Source organism: Aethina tumida, chromosome 3, assembly GCF_024364675.1.
Source record: "Aethina tumida isolate Nest 87 chromosome 3, icAetTumi1.1, whole genome shotgun sequence".
In the NCBI taxonomy this organism is placed as follows: Eukaryota; Metazoa; Arthropoda; class Insecta; order Coleoptera; family Nitidulidae; genus Aethina; species Aethina tumida.
Genome location: NC_065437.1, coordinates 29,701,148 through 29,718,805, shown reverse-complemented (window position 1 = coordinate 29,718,805; position 17,658 = coordinate 29,701,148). Strand labels below are relative to the sequence as shown.

General features: G+C 29.4%; 2 protein-coding genes across 2 annotated transcripts; both read left to right on the top strand.

Annotated features, from left to right (window-relative positions):
* The first annotated feature begins 13,574 nt into the window (after positions 1 to 13,574).
* Positions 13,575 to 14,413, top strand: LOC109600614 (uncharacterized). Its single transcript, XM_049965279.1, has 2 exons — positions 13,575 to 13,585; positions 13,663 to 14,413. Exons 1-2 carry the CDS (start codon positions 13,577 to 13,579, stop codon positions 14,209 to 14,211), a joined length of 558 nt encoding a protein of 185 aa, XP_049821236.1. The 5' UTR covers positions 13,575 to 13,576; the 3' UTR covers positions 14,212 to 14,413.
* A 685-nt stretch (positions 14,414 to 15,098) lies between these two features.
* LOC109600613 (uncharacterized) lies at positions 15,099 to 16,309 on the top strand. The gene is made up of 2 exons (XM_020016788.2): positions 15,099 to 15,213; positions 15,282 to 16,309. Exons 1-2 carry the CDS (start codon positions 15,154 to 15,156, stop codon positions 16,212 to 16,214), a joined length of 993 nt encoding a protein of 330 aa, XP_019872347.2. The 5' UTR covers positions 15,099 to 15,153; the 3' UTR covers positions 16,215 to 16,309.
* The last annotated feature ends 1,349 nt before the right edge of the window (positions 16,310 to 17,658 follow it).

Below are 17,658 nucleotides of genomic sequence, written 5' to 3'. Positions count from 1 at the left end.
GAAATAATTCAAATTACCCACATAAAAAGATACTTACGTACCTTATTCAAACTGAATCAAATTATTTACCAACGTAAGTTTCTGACAAGTAAACAAATTTAGTCTGTTATAAATACAATCAAATAAACCGCTTTATTTTAACAAAGTTGCCGATGCAAACTATCTGGGGCTGGGCTTATTGTAAAAGTTGAAACTCTGTTAGTCCATTCTAATAGAAACTTCGGGCCAGCTAAATGGGATAAAAGTTGTCCATTGAAGAGATCAATTTAGCGTTGATTTTATTTTCTCCATATAATCCAGGGGCTTAGTTTATACCAAATAAAACGAAAACATCGAATTTACTTTAAATTAGAATGCTTGGTGAGGGTTGGAATTCGAATAGAAGTTTCAAACTTTTTTGTTTATTTTCTTAAATCGGAGATTACCGAGCATTAGAGGCCCCCTTTTTTGAGTTAAATGCCTTATTTCGAAACTCGTTTTTGTTTTTGTTTTAATTACAAATCAATTAGCTCAGTGAACTAAATTAAATAACTAAGAAATATACTAACCAATTTAAATTAACCGCTTCGTGGAGTGCCATAAATGTAGCCCTGCAAAATAACATATAATTTAGTAACTTACAAATAGAGGTGAACAGAAAAATTAAATTTTGTTTATGCGTGAATTAAATGGGGATCATATACGGTGTAACCCTGATAAAATGGAGCTTACCGCACCCTTCATATTAAACATGGGTTGAGGAAACAATTCGTGAAACCTTCACTGAAAATAGGGGATGTTCCAAGCACCTCTGTATACAATTCCCGAGCTTATCTGATGCCAAGAATCATTTACAGGGCCGAACATTATAAATCTCACGCGAAATCTGCAGAAAGGGTGTAACGGTGGTTTCAAATAAAATTAATACGATTCGTGTGTATTTTATGGTTATGAGTTTTGAACATGGATTTATGCTATTTAATATTCCAGGAAAATATTTATGAATCTATGTGATTAATTTGCATATCAGTAAAATATGTTAGAACAAAGCTGCAATCGATTAGTTGCCTTCGAGCATCTGTGCAACTTCATCAACCGTTCCGGATGTATTCATTAAAACGTTGGTGTACAAACACGAGCACATTTACAATCCGGTCACGATTTCCGAAAGTAGTTGCAATTTTATGTATTTTGCAATTATCTATTCTATAAATAAATTAAAGATAATTTATATGCAATAAAGCACGGGCACAAATGTTGCCAGGTCCTTTCGTCCCAAGATTTAGTTGGACGTCGTTTATTGGCAGTTTTTACTGAATTACCAGTGACCCTTTTTCCATCCAATTAATTGGAGAAACGCCGGAGAATGTTTTCATTTCCTACGTTCCCCTGGATTTGATAGCAAGTCTACCTTAAACGGTTGTTTAAGCGAAATCGATTTATGTATAACAATAGAATTAATTCGGTGGGAAGAACGATCATCCATTAAAATTCTGGTTCAGTTGACTTTTTATTCAGTGTTCAAATTGAAACTTTACAGGGTCTCCCATAATTAAATGTTCGTAGCTAACACGATATTTATATCGAAAAAATATTGAGATTGAACTAAACGTACCTTATTCAAAAACTATAAAATTTCATTAAGATATTGCAATCATTTTACAGATTACAAAGTATCGTACGTGGTACCCCTTTAATGAACAATAAAATAATGATCAAAATTTTTCAAAGTTTAATTAGTTGGATTAAAAAAGTTTTCACCAAATTTTGCTTACAATTTACTCTTTACAATAAATTTCTTCTCGTGTACAAAAAACCTTTCACCGAATTTTGCTTCAAAGAACTGATTTATTCAAATGTTACAAAATATAATCGAAGCCTAATTGATAAAATATTACAACGTTATCAATTTTAATTCATTATATCGAATATTTTAGATATCAATATTTCTAAAACACTGAGGGATATTCATAAGGTTTTTCTATACTAAAAAGACAGGATGAATATTTTTATAAAACATGAATGTATTCCAAGATGTAAAAATGTTATAATGGTTTTAAAATGTATTAAGGTGTCCCCTTCAATCTACAGTAAAATGATGATCAAAATTTAACTTGAGTTATTAAACAAACATACCTCGAAAATTATCTCCGAGATATTTTCTACCAAAAATACTGGACAAATAATTATTTATAAAATATTAAAATTTTCATAGTAGTAGAAAGTATACAAAGTGTCATACGATACCTCGTATATCTTTAATCTACAACAAAATAATGATCCAAATTATATAATCCTAATATAAAAATAAAATGAAATGAATATAAAAATAAAATAAAAAATCAAAATTAGCAAGTTTTACTTAATATACAAGTTAGAAAATTAAATCATTAAAAAAGAAGAAACACCCTACAAATAATTCACGTTGCGCATCCACCATTTTTTAAGTTTGATTCAACATTTTACAAATAAAAGTAAATAAATTTATAACACAATACTACCAATTTATAAATAAATTTCTCATAACCAAATAAATAAATTAATGAATTACATATCAAAAGGACTGACCAAGTTACTAAAGTATATTCTAATGAAAAAATGAAGTTTAAAAAATGGTGGATGCGCACATTACATCTTAAACAACATTAATTGTTAAAAAAAATACGTCTATTTACATGCTACGTTGCAATACTCCTGTTATTCCAGTATTACCTTTAAACAGTATACGTATACATTAAACATGCACAGTTCCCATGTATTAATAAACAAATATGTAATTTAGTAAATTGAACCATGCCCCCAAACAATATTAAAATTATTCCAACAGGAGCGTACATTTACTCCAAATGTACACACATACAACGTAGCTTGAATGCGGAATAGGCGTATGAAGGATCTAGTAAAACTTGGTACGTGTATATTATATTTTGTGTGTTGATGTTGATGCTCGTCTTGTTGAAATTTAATATACATGCACAGCGAGGGGATTGAGTATTAATTCAGAGTATTTTCTTTTATATAGTGCAGGATACAATTTTCACGCCATTCTCAAGTGGATACGGGATATATATGAGCGATTGTATCTATTTTAAGTGTGTTCAAACAAGAGGGTTTCGGGGGGAACTAAATTATAGTTGTTACTTATGCAAATGTTATTTTAATGTTATACTAACTTGATGTGTGGTGCTAACCAGTTAATTATACCTCGAGTAAAAATAAGATAATACAAGTAAATAAAAGTAAATTACAGTTATTATATATGCAAATGTCATTTTAATATTATACTAACCAGTTAATTATACTGTGCCCAAGAACAAGATTATTCAAGTACTATTTGTATTGATATAAAAAAGCAATATATATGTTTCCTTGGAAAGTAAACTTAAATCTCTTTGAAAGCGAAGCGAGTTTCTATTATCGAGTTAAATAACAGAAACACGTTTAAGATTGATTAAGTGATACCGTGACAGCTCTACTTAAGAAGTCGGAATGCAGGAAAGTTTGAAAAATGATTCTACCCGTAAACTTTCAGCTACGCATTACTTCATTAAGTACTTCGTGAAAACGTGAATGACACACGAACGTGTTAAGATCCCTACAATGATCCCAAGAAAAAAAATGTTTTTTATTTTACATTGGAAGGACAACATCGACATAGTTATTTCTATAGATCAAACTAATAATAAAGCGGAACGTGCTGATTTTGACGTATTTCGTATTGTCGAAAAAAGTCACGAGCATTGTGATGAGTAAAAATGCTTACACAACAGTTTTGTGGGATTTAAAACAATGCGATGACACATAAATTGACTCTAAAGGAACGGGTTATTCAAAGTGAACGAACATCTAAATAAATCTGTTGTTGACAGGGGTTGGGACATCAAAACGGCATTCTAAAGTACCGGCGGTGGAATAGGTAAATTTGCTATTAAAATTTCAACCGGAACTGAATCGAAAACTAACATGTAATTTTACGGTTGTGTTCCTTCTCTTTGTTTGGTATTTGCTGGTTTCCAAGCAGGCTATTCGAAAGCCAATTTGGTTCAATGCTATTGTTTTAAAGCTTTTTATCATTCGTAATGTGTGTTCCATAATTGTTTAACAATAAGTAATGAATAAACTCTACAAATTGTATCAATATTACAATGTCACAGTCTTATCAACAAATAAGTATTTCTATTTCCTATACTGTTGTAAATATTTTTGTTTCATAAATCTGAGTGCAAAGATAAACGGAAAAATTCGCATTTATTCAATTATTTGTTGGCAGTAAATTGTGCAGTGAAACACAATCCTTTTGAAATATTGCCGATTGTGCACTCCTGAAAACTGTTGTGATTTAAAGTAAAGCTTTACTACCAATGTATGTGAATAGCAGATAAAGGGATTTATGTTATATTTACATATAATACACTTATTAGCGATTATTATATTTTTGCATCAAATGGTGGCTGAAAACACCAAGTTCTTTCTATAAATATTATTAAATATTTAAAACCAATTATTTGATTTATTATTATTACCAATTCAATCAGAGTTTGCCTACTCAATAATAGATGTCGGTACTCGAATCTTGGTTTTGGCCGATGGATGTCGCTACCTGAAAATTTAATTTTGAACAGACTTTTGTTTTTTTTTCAGAAAAAAGTCTCATATTTTCTCCTATAAAAATAGCATGTACGTTAATCTAAAGACATAAACTACTACTATGGCTAGTTTCATTAAAATTTATCAAGTACATTCCTTGCGATACGCGTACAAATAGAAAATTTGTTTAGCGTCATACATTGTGCAAATGAAATCCAAAGTCATAATAAAGTGCAGTTTACAGTTCGTGTAAATTTGTATTATGAGTTCAAAGATAAGCTTAAAGCATATTAGCACATCACATTCATAATGTTCAAGAAGATGGAAAAAAGCATTCCACATAATTTAAGTGAGAATAACAAAATCAGGCGTTTGACAATGGCCAATTCCTCCCTTGCATGCGACGCAAATGTGCCGTATATCGTATATCTTTAATCTACAACAAAATAATGATCAAAATTATATAATCCTAATATAAAAATAAAATGAAATGAATATAAAAATAAAATAAATACAAGTTAGAAAATCAAATCATTAAAAAAGAAAAAACAGCCTGCAAATAATTCACGGCGCATTTCATGCATTCATGCCCCTTTTATTGTTTTATCTTAGCAACTAAAAATACCTTGATTATAGGAATCCTTGTCGGTTTGAACATTGTATTGAAGCTGATAAACTTAGTCAAAAAAATCCTAATCCAAGATTTTGATGACTTTATGCTAGACGGAGCAGGAAATTTTACATATTGACTATTTTTTTAAATACTTGTGAGGTATGACTTATTAAATTAATCCAGTAATATACATACGACTAATAAATTCATATTAAACTAGGCAAATTCCGAAGTTCCGCATAAATTTAATTTGCAAAATCATCGATGACGGGTTTAATTAAGAGTCCCATTACTTAAACATGTCATTAAGTGGAGTACATAGTTTTTTTTGAAGTGCGTCCCGTTTGTAGCGTCATGTAAACACTAACAACTTTACTAATAAGCGCCTGGTGAAATTACCTCCGACAGACTCTGAGTGACATGCACACACACTCACACGTTCGTTTCGGCATTAAACGGCGAATTTATAGATCTGTACGCCAAGGTAATGAAACTGGCGGGCCATAATTAAACTTAAGTTACAGCGTGACGTTAAAGTTTATCATTAGAGAAGTTTGTTTTACTGTTTGCGCCTCACCTTGTGCAAAGCGCCGGGAATAATATGTGGAGATGTCCTAAAGGAACGGTATCCCTCAGTTCGTTGTCGACTAGTGGCGATAAGTAATCCCGACATGGATGACGTCGATGTCATTTGCGAGTCGGGCACGATGGTAATCAAGTATTGTGGTTCCCGCGGGCACTATTTTCTTACTTATGGAAATACGCCGTTAAGACCGGCCGAATTAGCAGTTTGTCAACCACTTTAATTTCATGCATTTGTGGAGACTTTATTACAGAACGTAAATTTTCTTCAAAAATTATTACACTAGTATGAAATACCAGTAACACATTTTTCTCCATGATTTTCTAACAATTGCATTGTGAACAATTGCATTAAAATAAATAATAATTAAGAAAATAGAGTAAATGTAATATAGAGGTAATAAAATATTAAATCAAATATTAATATATTTTTTTACTGGTACGAATTACTAGTGAGGCATCTTATAAACTATTGTATGTATTATTAATTAAAAATAATAAATTTCTTTTCTAAATATTTGACTGGTGTTGATAAAATATACTAATAATTAAGAATATAAGGTGAACGAGATACAAAGTCATCATAAAAAATTAAAAATTATTATACTAGTAAGACATTTTAATTATTACCTATGTATAAGTATATTAGAAAAAGGTAGTAAATCCTCACAATGAATTTTAAAATAACTGGAAAATTAATGATTTTCTAACAATTCGGTTAGTGCAGATAGTATATATCAATATTTAACAATATACAATAAATATAAGATATAGTGGTAATAAAAATTAAATTAAATGTTAAAAATTATTTTACCGGTACAATTACTAGCAAGACATTTTATTAACTACGTTTGTAGATATTATCATTAATAAGCAATTAGCAATTTGACTAATGAATTGTACTGATAGAATACTAATAATTAGAAATATAATGATATATGACTTAGTAATAATAAAATTTAAAAAAATTATACTGGAGCCAACTACTAGTAAGAGATCTTATGAACTATGTATATATTTAGAGAAATACTAAATTTTCATTTTGACTCTTAAAAAAACTGGCTAATACAAAGTCATAATAAAAAATTAGAACATTGCACTGGTATAATATACCAATAAGACATTTTAAGTGTTACTATAATGTATATTAGGAAGAAGTAATAAATTCTGAAATTAACTTTTAAAAAGACCAACCAATAGTTAAAAATATATGAAATTATAATAAAAAATTAAATAAAAAATTGATAATTTTTATAGTGTTATATTACAACGACATATTATTAACTATATATATGTATATTATTTATAATAAATAGAACTTTCTCATTTTAAAAAATTTTTGTATTTAAATAAATTACTAGTAAGACTTTTTATTAAACTATGTATATCATTAATAAAAAATAGAAAATATCACCACGAGTTTTGGAAAGACTGGAGAGATAAATAAAAATAAAAATAAATAATAAATAGTACATAAAATGGAATGTACTATGTAAATATATAATATATAACATATAACATTAATAATATAAATAGTATATTCTCACCTAGACTATTAAAAGGACTAGAATGTTAACGATTTTTTAACAATTTGACTAGTGTTAATAATACAAATAATGATACTGACAATTAAGAATGTAAAATAAATGTAATATGAACAAAAAAACAAAAAAAAATTATACTGAACTAAACTACTAGTAAGACATCTTATTAACTATGTAAATGTATATCATTTAACAATTTAGCTAGTGCTAATATGAAGTAAATGTAATACATAATAATAAAAAATTAAAATAAACATACACTGGTATAATATTCCAGCAAGATTTTTAAATAATTTTACATTATTAATAATCTATACCTATATTGTTGATAAGTAAATCAAAATAAAATAAATTCTTGCATTGACTTTTAAAGTCAAATGTTGACAATTTTCTAACAATTTCGCTAGTGTTTATGGTATAAACTAATGATTAAGAATGTAAAGTAAATGTTATACAAAGGCATAATAAAAAGTTAAACAAAAAACTAATTAGATTGGTATAAAATATTAAAGACTTTAATATTAATCATGTATTTAGTAAATAGTACTTTTAGAATGTACTGTACTGTAGTTAAGAACATAAGGTAAATATAAAATATATAAGTAATAATAAATTGACTATGATATGTATATCATTATAGTATAAGTAGAAATTAACGATACTGAATGTGCTAATATCATATACTAATAATTAAGGGTATAAAGTAAACGTAATATAAAATGGTAATAATTTACACATATTAAACTTAATTGAAAATGTAAAACAACAATAATAAAATTTTATTAAATTTATGAGTGTAATTTACGCATTTAATTCCATGAAATAATATTATTTCATAAAAATAACCTTTTATTAACCGGCTGCATTGCACTACAAAATTTATTATTAAATATATCGGAACAAAACGAGTAATAATAACCTAAAATTTGTACGACCACAATTAATGAACGGGACAAAGCATTATCAAAAATACATTAAATAATGGCATTTAATTACCACAATCCGCATTGTTCATAAAAAATATAAACTGTTAAAATGGAAGGTATTTTAATGATCTTTCACATTTCGACCATCAAAATGCAACTGAGTTACAAACTTCGCAAGGCATTAACTATAGAATTATGTCGCGGTTTTAGTTCCTAATGATTTTCGTAAAAGATAACTTTATGAATAATAAGCTGCCTTTTTCCTACCTCACGGAATAAACCCCGCACAAAGAACGAACATAAATGCAGTTTACGAAATTCGCGAGCTTAATGACTTCCTCAATAAATTGCAACAAATGCACACAATTTGTCCTGTTCCCCGTTTGCATCAATTATAAATGGAACCAAATATAAAATTTAAAATAGTAAACTCTTTCAAGTCACGGAAACGAAACTTCGCAACGTAACATGTAAAATATTGATATTGTAGAACGGAGATTACCGTTCACGGCTGGAATAGTTTTTCGTATCGTTAAAATTTAATGTTGCAGGCAAAACATGACTTTAGTCTTATTATGAGCTACATGGGAACATTTTTCGTAACTTACATAAATCTGGTAAGAAGTGTTAGTTGCCTTTTATGATAAATATTCAAACATTTTGTAACAAACTTGTCTATTAATAAAGCAGTAAACAAACGTTGCATCTAAATTTAAAATGACCGGAATCACAATGTCGCCAAACACTGTCGTGTAAACATCGCAAAATTATGGACATCCAATATTGTTATTTTTTGCCGCTTTATATACAGATTTTCCGCAATATTTCTCACATAACTTTACTAGAAAAATATTACCGATAAATTTTTATGGCTTGCCTTTAACGGTTTTACAGTAAATTTGAATTGAGTTACGATATAGTTTAATGTTGACATTAAATGGACCACAAAATTGCGGTGCAGCGGTTGAAATTCAATTTCGTTACGAGAAATTATTATTTATCTTGGTTCAAGTTTTCATATTTGCGACATCGGAAACATGCAGAGTCCGCGTAAATGTTAACATAAGGAAATCCAATATCCAATAAATGAATAAAACAACATACATAAATCAACGTAATTAAACACACAAGTTAACGTAAATGAATTCACAACAATGTGCAGATGATAATGACCAGTAAATTTAATTAATGAATCTCTTCAAACTGTAGTTTATTGTTTGATGAAATCAAATTATGTTCGTTGGATAATAAATAAGTAGTTGCTTATTGTTGGTTCTATATAGTATAAAGCTTTTACAGTGCACATGGATTTTCCACTTCAAAGACACGGAATGTCGAACTGATCATGACAAGTGAGTTCAATTAAATTTATGTAGAGGGTAGATATTTGCAAACATTCCAGATGTACTAGCTGTACTACATGTACTAGAACAAAGCATCACAGAAGGATTACCTTTAAAGATTTAGGAAATCGTAATTTAATTTGAAATTTGAACCAAATTATATTATAGATGTGTTAATGTTTGTAAAAGGAAATTCTTTTAAATATAATATAATATATATGAAGGAATATACAAAGAAATGTTTTCTCTCATAATAGTATTAAGAACCAAAATAAGGAAAAAGATCTATCAACCATTGAGAGGTTTCTTTTATAAAACATTTATTTGTAATTTCTTAACACTGGCATGTACAAACAAACAAACAAAAAAGAATGTTCAAACTGTCTTCCTCCATTTCTAAGTAGACAACACATGTAAATGAGTAAATGATCGAAAACATTCTAAATCCGCCAAAATGGCTTCGTGGCATTTTTGTTTCATTCATAGTTTAAGCTCTTCGAGAGAATTTCTAACTACCTTTGACTAATGTTTTTACATATCCCTAAAAAATGAAGTCTAAAAGATTTGAATCAGGGAGTTTTGTAGGATATAATTTAATCTCAACCCTTTCTCTTCATCTACGTTTAGAGGTTTTATCTAAATGATTTGCTTTCTTTATTCTAAAGAAATATCATACATAAAGCTTAGATAAGCACCACCTAGTAATCAGTTTGGTAAAACCACAGAATCTGCCATCAACATTATATTTTCATCAGCTCAAACGTGAGTCTTAAAATGAAAATTATCAAAGTGAAGATCTTCGGCATCGTTGAGAAGAAACCAGTAGTAGTTTCCAAACAGGAGGAAAACTAATTCCTACCCTAATATTATCCTCAAGCTCGTCTCCAGATTATGTTCTGTCATCCATGACAAAATTTCTCCTTCTGTTCTAGATATAGCACCGTTTGCTCAATTTTTCATTGCCACGCAATTTGTTTTAAATTCTTCAAACTTCTTGAGGATATTCGCGAAGAAGTAGTAAGGAGTAAAGAACTTGAATGATCAAGTGGACTTAAGGCATGTTCTCATTGTGCACGGAGTAAATAAAACAGCTGTTTGTAGAGAGTTCTCGAAACAGGAGAAGAATATTAGTAGATGCAGATCTCAATCGGATTATTAGCGCTGTTTAGTCAATGAATCGGTACCTATTCTTCTAAAGATACAATGTGGAAAAAACTAGTAATATGGATAAACTTCACCATAATGATGTCGTGCTTTGGTAGCAGTCCTAGTTCAGTTGCATACCCAGATTGTTCTGATTATTTTGATCCATAATCACTTTAAATATTTTTTTACATCTTATATTTTTTATATATTTTTCGGAAGAAAGAGGTTAAAAAATACTTTAATGCAATAAAAAAAAATAATCCAGCTATTTTCTGACCTATGTTCATTCTTTTCTTCATATTATGAGCCTTCTGGAAGTTTATTTTATAACAATCAACAAATGTTCACCACAGCTTTAGAAATATCGATATTTCTAAAACCATACTGAACCTTTATTTAATCAAGAAAACATGTCTAATTTTGAACAAGTAAAATTATTAAATACTATTTCCAGTCTACAGAATAAATAAGTTGTACTTCAAATATTCACCATTAGCACAGATTCAGTGACATGTTAATTTTGGTTTATTATGGTAATATCAAATACCAACTGATATAATTCTAATACAGATTAATTATTATATATAAATCGTGTTTTACATGTTAATGACTAACATGCTCAAAAGGTGAACTGAATGCAATTAGAACGTCGTCATCCGTGGCAAAATTAATGGTTATTGGTAAACACAAATTAATGTAAAATTAATTATATCCCATACCAATACTGGCCCAAGAACAATTTATCACTTATAGGGAATGTAACTGGACAAACAATGTTTGCGGAATTTTTACAATACATCAATCATTTCGACAATAATTATGAGTTTGGGTGAGAACCCTCTCAAAAATCCACAAATAAAACAAAAATGTGTTTTACATGCTACGTAATAATATGTTGATGTGTAGATTTTATCATGGCGGTTATAGGGGTAATAAAGGGTCACCTATTATTAAACCTACAAAGGAATGCCACTTTCCAAATTCGCCTTAGTTAACCATAATGAGCGGCCAGTTTTGCATTTATATACTTGGAACAAACCACCAAGACCTTTATTCTAACGAGCGTTAAAACTGTTTAAGTACTAAAAGTAAATAATAAGCCAACATTTGGGAGGGGAATTTAAAACATTTTATTAACGGTAATGGTGATTCATTAATGTTAATAACCAACAGTTACTTTAATAGTTAGCAATAAATGATTTATTTACCTTGTAATAGTAAGTAAGGTAATTTGTTATCGACCTTAATGTAAACTCTATGAATATAATAATACAATAACCAGAAATAGAACGGTCATTAAAGAGTTGTATATCATTGCTAATGTCCAATTGTCGTCACGAGTGTAAAGTTAGTTTAAAGTAGCCTGAAACTGGGCACAACTTGTGCATTAGCAGACCGAACTCAACGGGCGGAGATATAAATTTTCTATACGTTATGGCCATAAATTCTTTTCGGAGTTGTCGCATGAAGAATTTATAGACTTTATTTGGTTTCCTGATGAAAGTCCGCCTTAAAAAGGATATTGTTGGTTAACAAAGACGCAAGGGGAAAATCCCAGAGAATAAAATATCGGAACCGGCGGCCATTGGATCAACTATATATTTTTCAGTTCCGGAATCCCTGCAACTTATTTGACGGTGGACGGTTCTTATTCCGGAACGACAACGGTCCGCATTCATATCTCTTTGTCCGGTGTAATTACGCCACCTGGAACATTTCCACCTTCAGGAGCGTGCACAATAAATTTTCCTTATCTCCTGCGGTTGGATTGTTTTATAAAATCCGAATTTATTTGCGACCGGGCGACATTCACGAATCGTAAATGAAAAACTAAGTAAACATATATTACCGCATTTGGTATGTCGAATAAACTAACCACCTCCATGTAATTATCTTGAAATACCAATAAAAGACTATTGAAATCTAAAGTAATAAAATACTGGCAACAAATACCTAAAAACTAAAAAATAATGTGACTTCAAAAATATTGTTATATATTGTGCTGTTCGGTCTTATATATGTTGAACATATGCACCATCTTCCCCTGCATCTTGTTATTCTTTATTTATAACACAAACTTCGTTTACGTTACGCACCAATTTATTTTTCTTAGATGAGTAGACGCGTTCCATGTTTATACTGCAATTTAAATTTGGCTATTCAAATACTTTAAAATTAAGAGAATCTTTTACAGTACGTTTGTTCCACAAATAGATATTTTTGTTGATTGCAAAATCTTAAAAGCTTATTTTTGTTTATTTGAAAATTTCTTAACCTACAAGCAAAATGTAATAATTCATTATTCAAGACTAACATTTGTGTATTGTATAGAGTCAAAACAATATTATATCAACTAAGCACTTTATTTCTCATCAAATTCTATAAAATAAAAGTTACATTTCAAGATGTCTTAAAATAAAACCCGCTCACTATAAATTACACTTTAGTGCGAAGTTGAAGAACTTAATATGTCGCAAAAACTCCTCCAGAATTTCATGTCTTTTTAAAAGTTTCTTACTGCTCGAGCTAAAGTTTTGCGTAAATAAGCGTGAGACACTCACCACTTAGTTTCTTTGTAATTTAAATACTAACTATGAAATAAAACCTTCTGCTGCGTTAGTTACTTTTGTGTTCCATTAGAAAAAATATTATCAATGTGAAGTGAATTTATGAAAATATGCTGGAATTTCATTCATAATTATTTGAAAATGAAACATTTTTTACTAATTGACATTTAATTATGGGTTAATAAATGTGAGCAACTAAAAAATTCCAGTTAAGATACTTATCAGTTGCAAAACTTATAAAATCCAGAAGTGTTTGTGGTCAGTTTTAGTCACCATTGTTACTCACACCATGAATATCGTAAGTATCCACACTGCATCATCTTCAAAAACAGACACCTACTCTTTGTATAATTTTTTCGTAAAATTTTGTTTCAGTTAATACTACTGATCGGTATTTTAATCATCAATCATGGAACATCAGCCATTCCTGTCCAAGTTTATGGAGTACCAAGTGAACCAACTGAAGAACCTTTGTTGACAACTGAACATTCGTCCGAATCAGTCAATAAAATGGAACCATTTAGAATTTCCAAATACAGATATTTCGTCCTGGAATCACTACAACCATTTTTTGTTTATGATGTACCGGTCCAACCAATTGAAAATTCTATTAAACCCGCAAAACTTGGTGAAGTATATGATGAACCGCAAGAACCACCTAGTAAATTTTATGGCACACCGGAATTCGTATGGCATTTGAGAAAAAAACGAAAACTACCTGAAAGCTTGCCAGTAGATCATAACCAAAATGTACCAACTGGATCTCAAACATCGGTCGAAGTTTATAAAATTCCTGACGGACCAGTACCATTACTTGGAACAAGACTCTCAGAAAAGATTTTAGATGAAATGATAAAAGAAGCTATGCTAAAAGCTGAACGTGAGAGGAAAATCTTGAACCACGAATGGGTTCCTTTTGACTAAACAGAAAATAATATTTGTATTTAATAAATTAATACTGTATTTAAATGTTTTGTGTTAAGTATCATCCTGAACAACAATAAATAAAAGTTTAATTTTCATTTTTAATAAAAAATATGTAAAAAAAGTTATGTAAAATTATTTTAAACACCCACTGCACTGAAAATATCAAATAACATTGCATTTATGTATATAGTGTACTTCTAAGCAAGCTTTTCCATTATGATAAAATCAATTTACTAAATAAACAGTATAAAAATAGAATCTGCTGATTTATTTCTATAGTGCACAAAGCTATTAGTGATGGTAAATCAATGAATGAAACAATTTAATTTCAAAATTAGGCAGTATTTTATATTTTAAAAATTATAAAATAAGAAAGAAAATTTTTGAAGAATCAAATATAATTACTTCATATATTTTAATTTTAAGAACAGTTTCTTTCAAGAATATGCTAAAAAATAAATTACTTTTTACTTTAACTTTATTTAACTGACTTATTTTCATAAGTTTTAATGTACTTACAATTAGTAAATTAAGTTAAATTATTTCAAACTTTGTTATTCAGAGAAAATATGAAGTTGGTAAAAAATAGTTGGTCCATATCTAATTATTTGATATATATTTATGTTATTTTGTTTTTTAAATTTAATTTGTTATGAAAATTACTGCAATTAATATAATTTCTTTTACGTGTAAATTAAAAATGAAAAGTGACTTTTATAGTATATTTTCCTTTCACAGTTTACGTTATTTATTTCACTGAAGGATAACCGGTTAAATTTTCTCTCACAAGCAATTCATCCTAATTCATTAAGAAAGAAGATTCGTTAAAAGCTCATTAAATCCAAAAAATGTTTTTAATGCAGAAATACTGGTAATAAAATTTACGTGTTTGTAAAATATTTAAAAAACCAGTCTTAGACTTTAAAATATATATAAATAATGAGCAAAAACTTAGATAGTCATATTTGTGAGTGCATTGTAACGGACATCATGAAGTGTGTAAGCATATTAATTCTAAAATATGGATTTATATATGTATATATAATATTATAAAATATTTCTTTTAGTTAATTTTGCTTATTGGTGTTTTAATGGTTAATGGGGAAGCTCCAGTAATCCCCCATAAAATTTATGGAATTCCCGACAAACTTATTTTGGATCCTTTTACTATTCAATCCTTAATTCCGGAAGAGCCACCAAAACCAGCTGTTGTATATGGAGTACCAGAAGTAGTAAAACCTATAGAAACGTATGGAGTACCAACTGAAAAGTTTGTCGAACATGTTAAACCAGCTGAAGTATATGGTGTACCAATTAAACCAACCCCTGTGGTCGTCAACAAATATTCGTACTCAATTCCAGAAATACCGAAACCTGCAGAAACATACGGTGTACCAATTGAAAAAACTGTGGAACCGGCAAAACCAGCTGAAGTATATGGGGTGCCAATTCAGCCTGCACCCGTTGTTGTCAACAAATATTCGTACACAATTCCCGAAGAAGCACCGAAACCTGCTATTGTTTATGGAGTACCCGAAATAGTGACCCCCGTGGTCGCCAACAAATATTCGTACTCAATTCCAGATGTACCGAAACCTGCAGAAACATACGGCGTACCAATTGAAAAAACTGTCGAACCAGCAAAACCAGCTGAAGTATATGGCGTGCCAATTCAGCCTGCACCTGTTGTCGTCAACCAATATTCGTACACAATTCCAGAAGAAGCACCGAAACCTGCTATTGTTTATGGAGTACCCGAAATAGTGAAACCTGCAGAAGTATACGGAGCACCCATTGAAAAACACATTGGACCTGTCAAACCGGCTGAAGTCTATGGTGTACCTCAACATTCAGAACCCGTTGTTACTAAATTTTCTTACTCCATTCCGCAAGAAGCTCCTAAGCCCGCTATGACTTATGGTGTTCCAGAAGTAAAAGCGCCACAACCAGAATATGGCATCCCGTTTGAAACTTATGGCCCACCGAAGATAGGCGTCTAATGTATCCAATGTGACACTGTTTATTTGTTAAATGTATATAAAATATAATTTATTATTTTTATAAAAAGTATTGTTATATTTTTGCAATTGTTAAATATAAAACACTTTTTATCTGGTCCAATTAAAGCTGATTGATAAAAAATACCGTATTTTAATTTATAAATAATAAAATAAAATTATTTAGTATTTTAAAAATTTCATTAAATGTAAAAGGTAAACTTAATTAAATTAAATTGCTGAAAGTTAACTAATATAATTTCACGGTATACTGGAGTGGGTAGAATTGAGGAGAAACTTTAGAAATAAACAACCAACTAATAAGCAAAAAACTATACCTGATATACATTCAGCAATAATTCACAAACAACAACAGTAATATAACAGTCATAGAACATCAGAATATTTAGAAGTTAAAATAATCGCCCGACTAAGACCCCTGGCAATTCAACTGGAATTGTTCGAGTTATTAACGGTTCAAGTTATTAACCGATTGTTAAGCCAACACAAAGATGTCTGAATGTTTATGTAATATATTTATGTAATATGTATATGCTATATTAGAATTAATTAATATCCTTTATTAACCTTCATATATCATCTATGTTTTATGTTTACGGTGGCTTTAAGTGCGAAAACTCTTTGGTGATAAAGGTAATCGTTTAACGCCACTAGCTAATTGAGTTACGCCAGTATAAAGTGCATAGATAAGTTAGTGTGTAGATACACCACCGACATTTAAAAACAAAAGGACGTTTTGCAGATAACGCCGTGCATTGTGAACAACACGTAGATAATACTATTTTTTCCTACACAAGGGAAATTCATGAAGGCAAAAACCAGCATGAGGTTTAAACGTGGGAACTGCATTGAATTGTTATAACAAGAAACATATAGAAATATCTTATACATGTTCAAAATGTAAACATAAAATAAGTATTGTAAGCAAAATAATAATAACATAAAAACAAAGCTCCTCTTATCGGATTCATATCTTTATTTCAAAATATTACTTCATTGAAACTTAACTGGAAATTAAAAAGGAATAAACGAAACCTAGAAGACAAACAAGTATTCAATTTGTTTAAAAGAAAATCTGTGGTAGCCATTTTATAAAAGGATTTAATTCAAATATGACTAGTCACTATAAAAATATGGTTCAATATTCTAAACATTCTATTTCGGTTGGACAAAGTAATAGCACTCTCAAATAAATTAACCAATCAATCAATTTAAAACTTTTGTGCTACAATTTAACAATATCTTGAAAGTAAAAATCCAGAGAAGAGGGAAATAATAACTAACGAAACGTTCAGGTTTAAATATTCGTGACCTCGCAAAAAACTTAAGATGTTCCAAAACATAAATTACAATGTTATTAACAAATATGAAACAAAACATTCAATTGAAACTAAACAAGAAAACATCCTAACAACAGAAAAATTGA

What these genes read in the sequence shown, in the direction of transcription:
- LOC109600613 (XM_020016788.2), top strand. Translation starts at nt 15,154, where the DNA reads ATGAGCAAAAACTTAGATAGTCATATTTGTGAGTGCATTGTAACGGAC. An exon ending in TAACGGACATCATGAAGTGT is followed by an intron (nt 15,214 to 15,281) that starts GTAAGCATATTA and finishes TATTTCTTTTAG; the next exon opens with TTAATTTTGCTTATTGGTGT.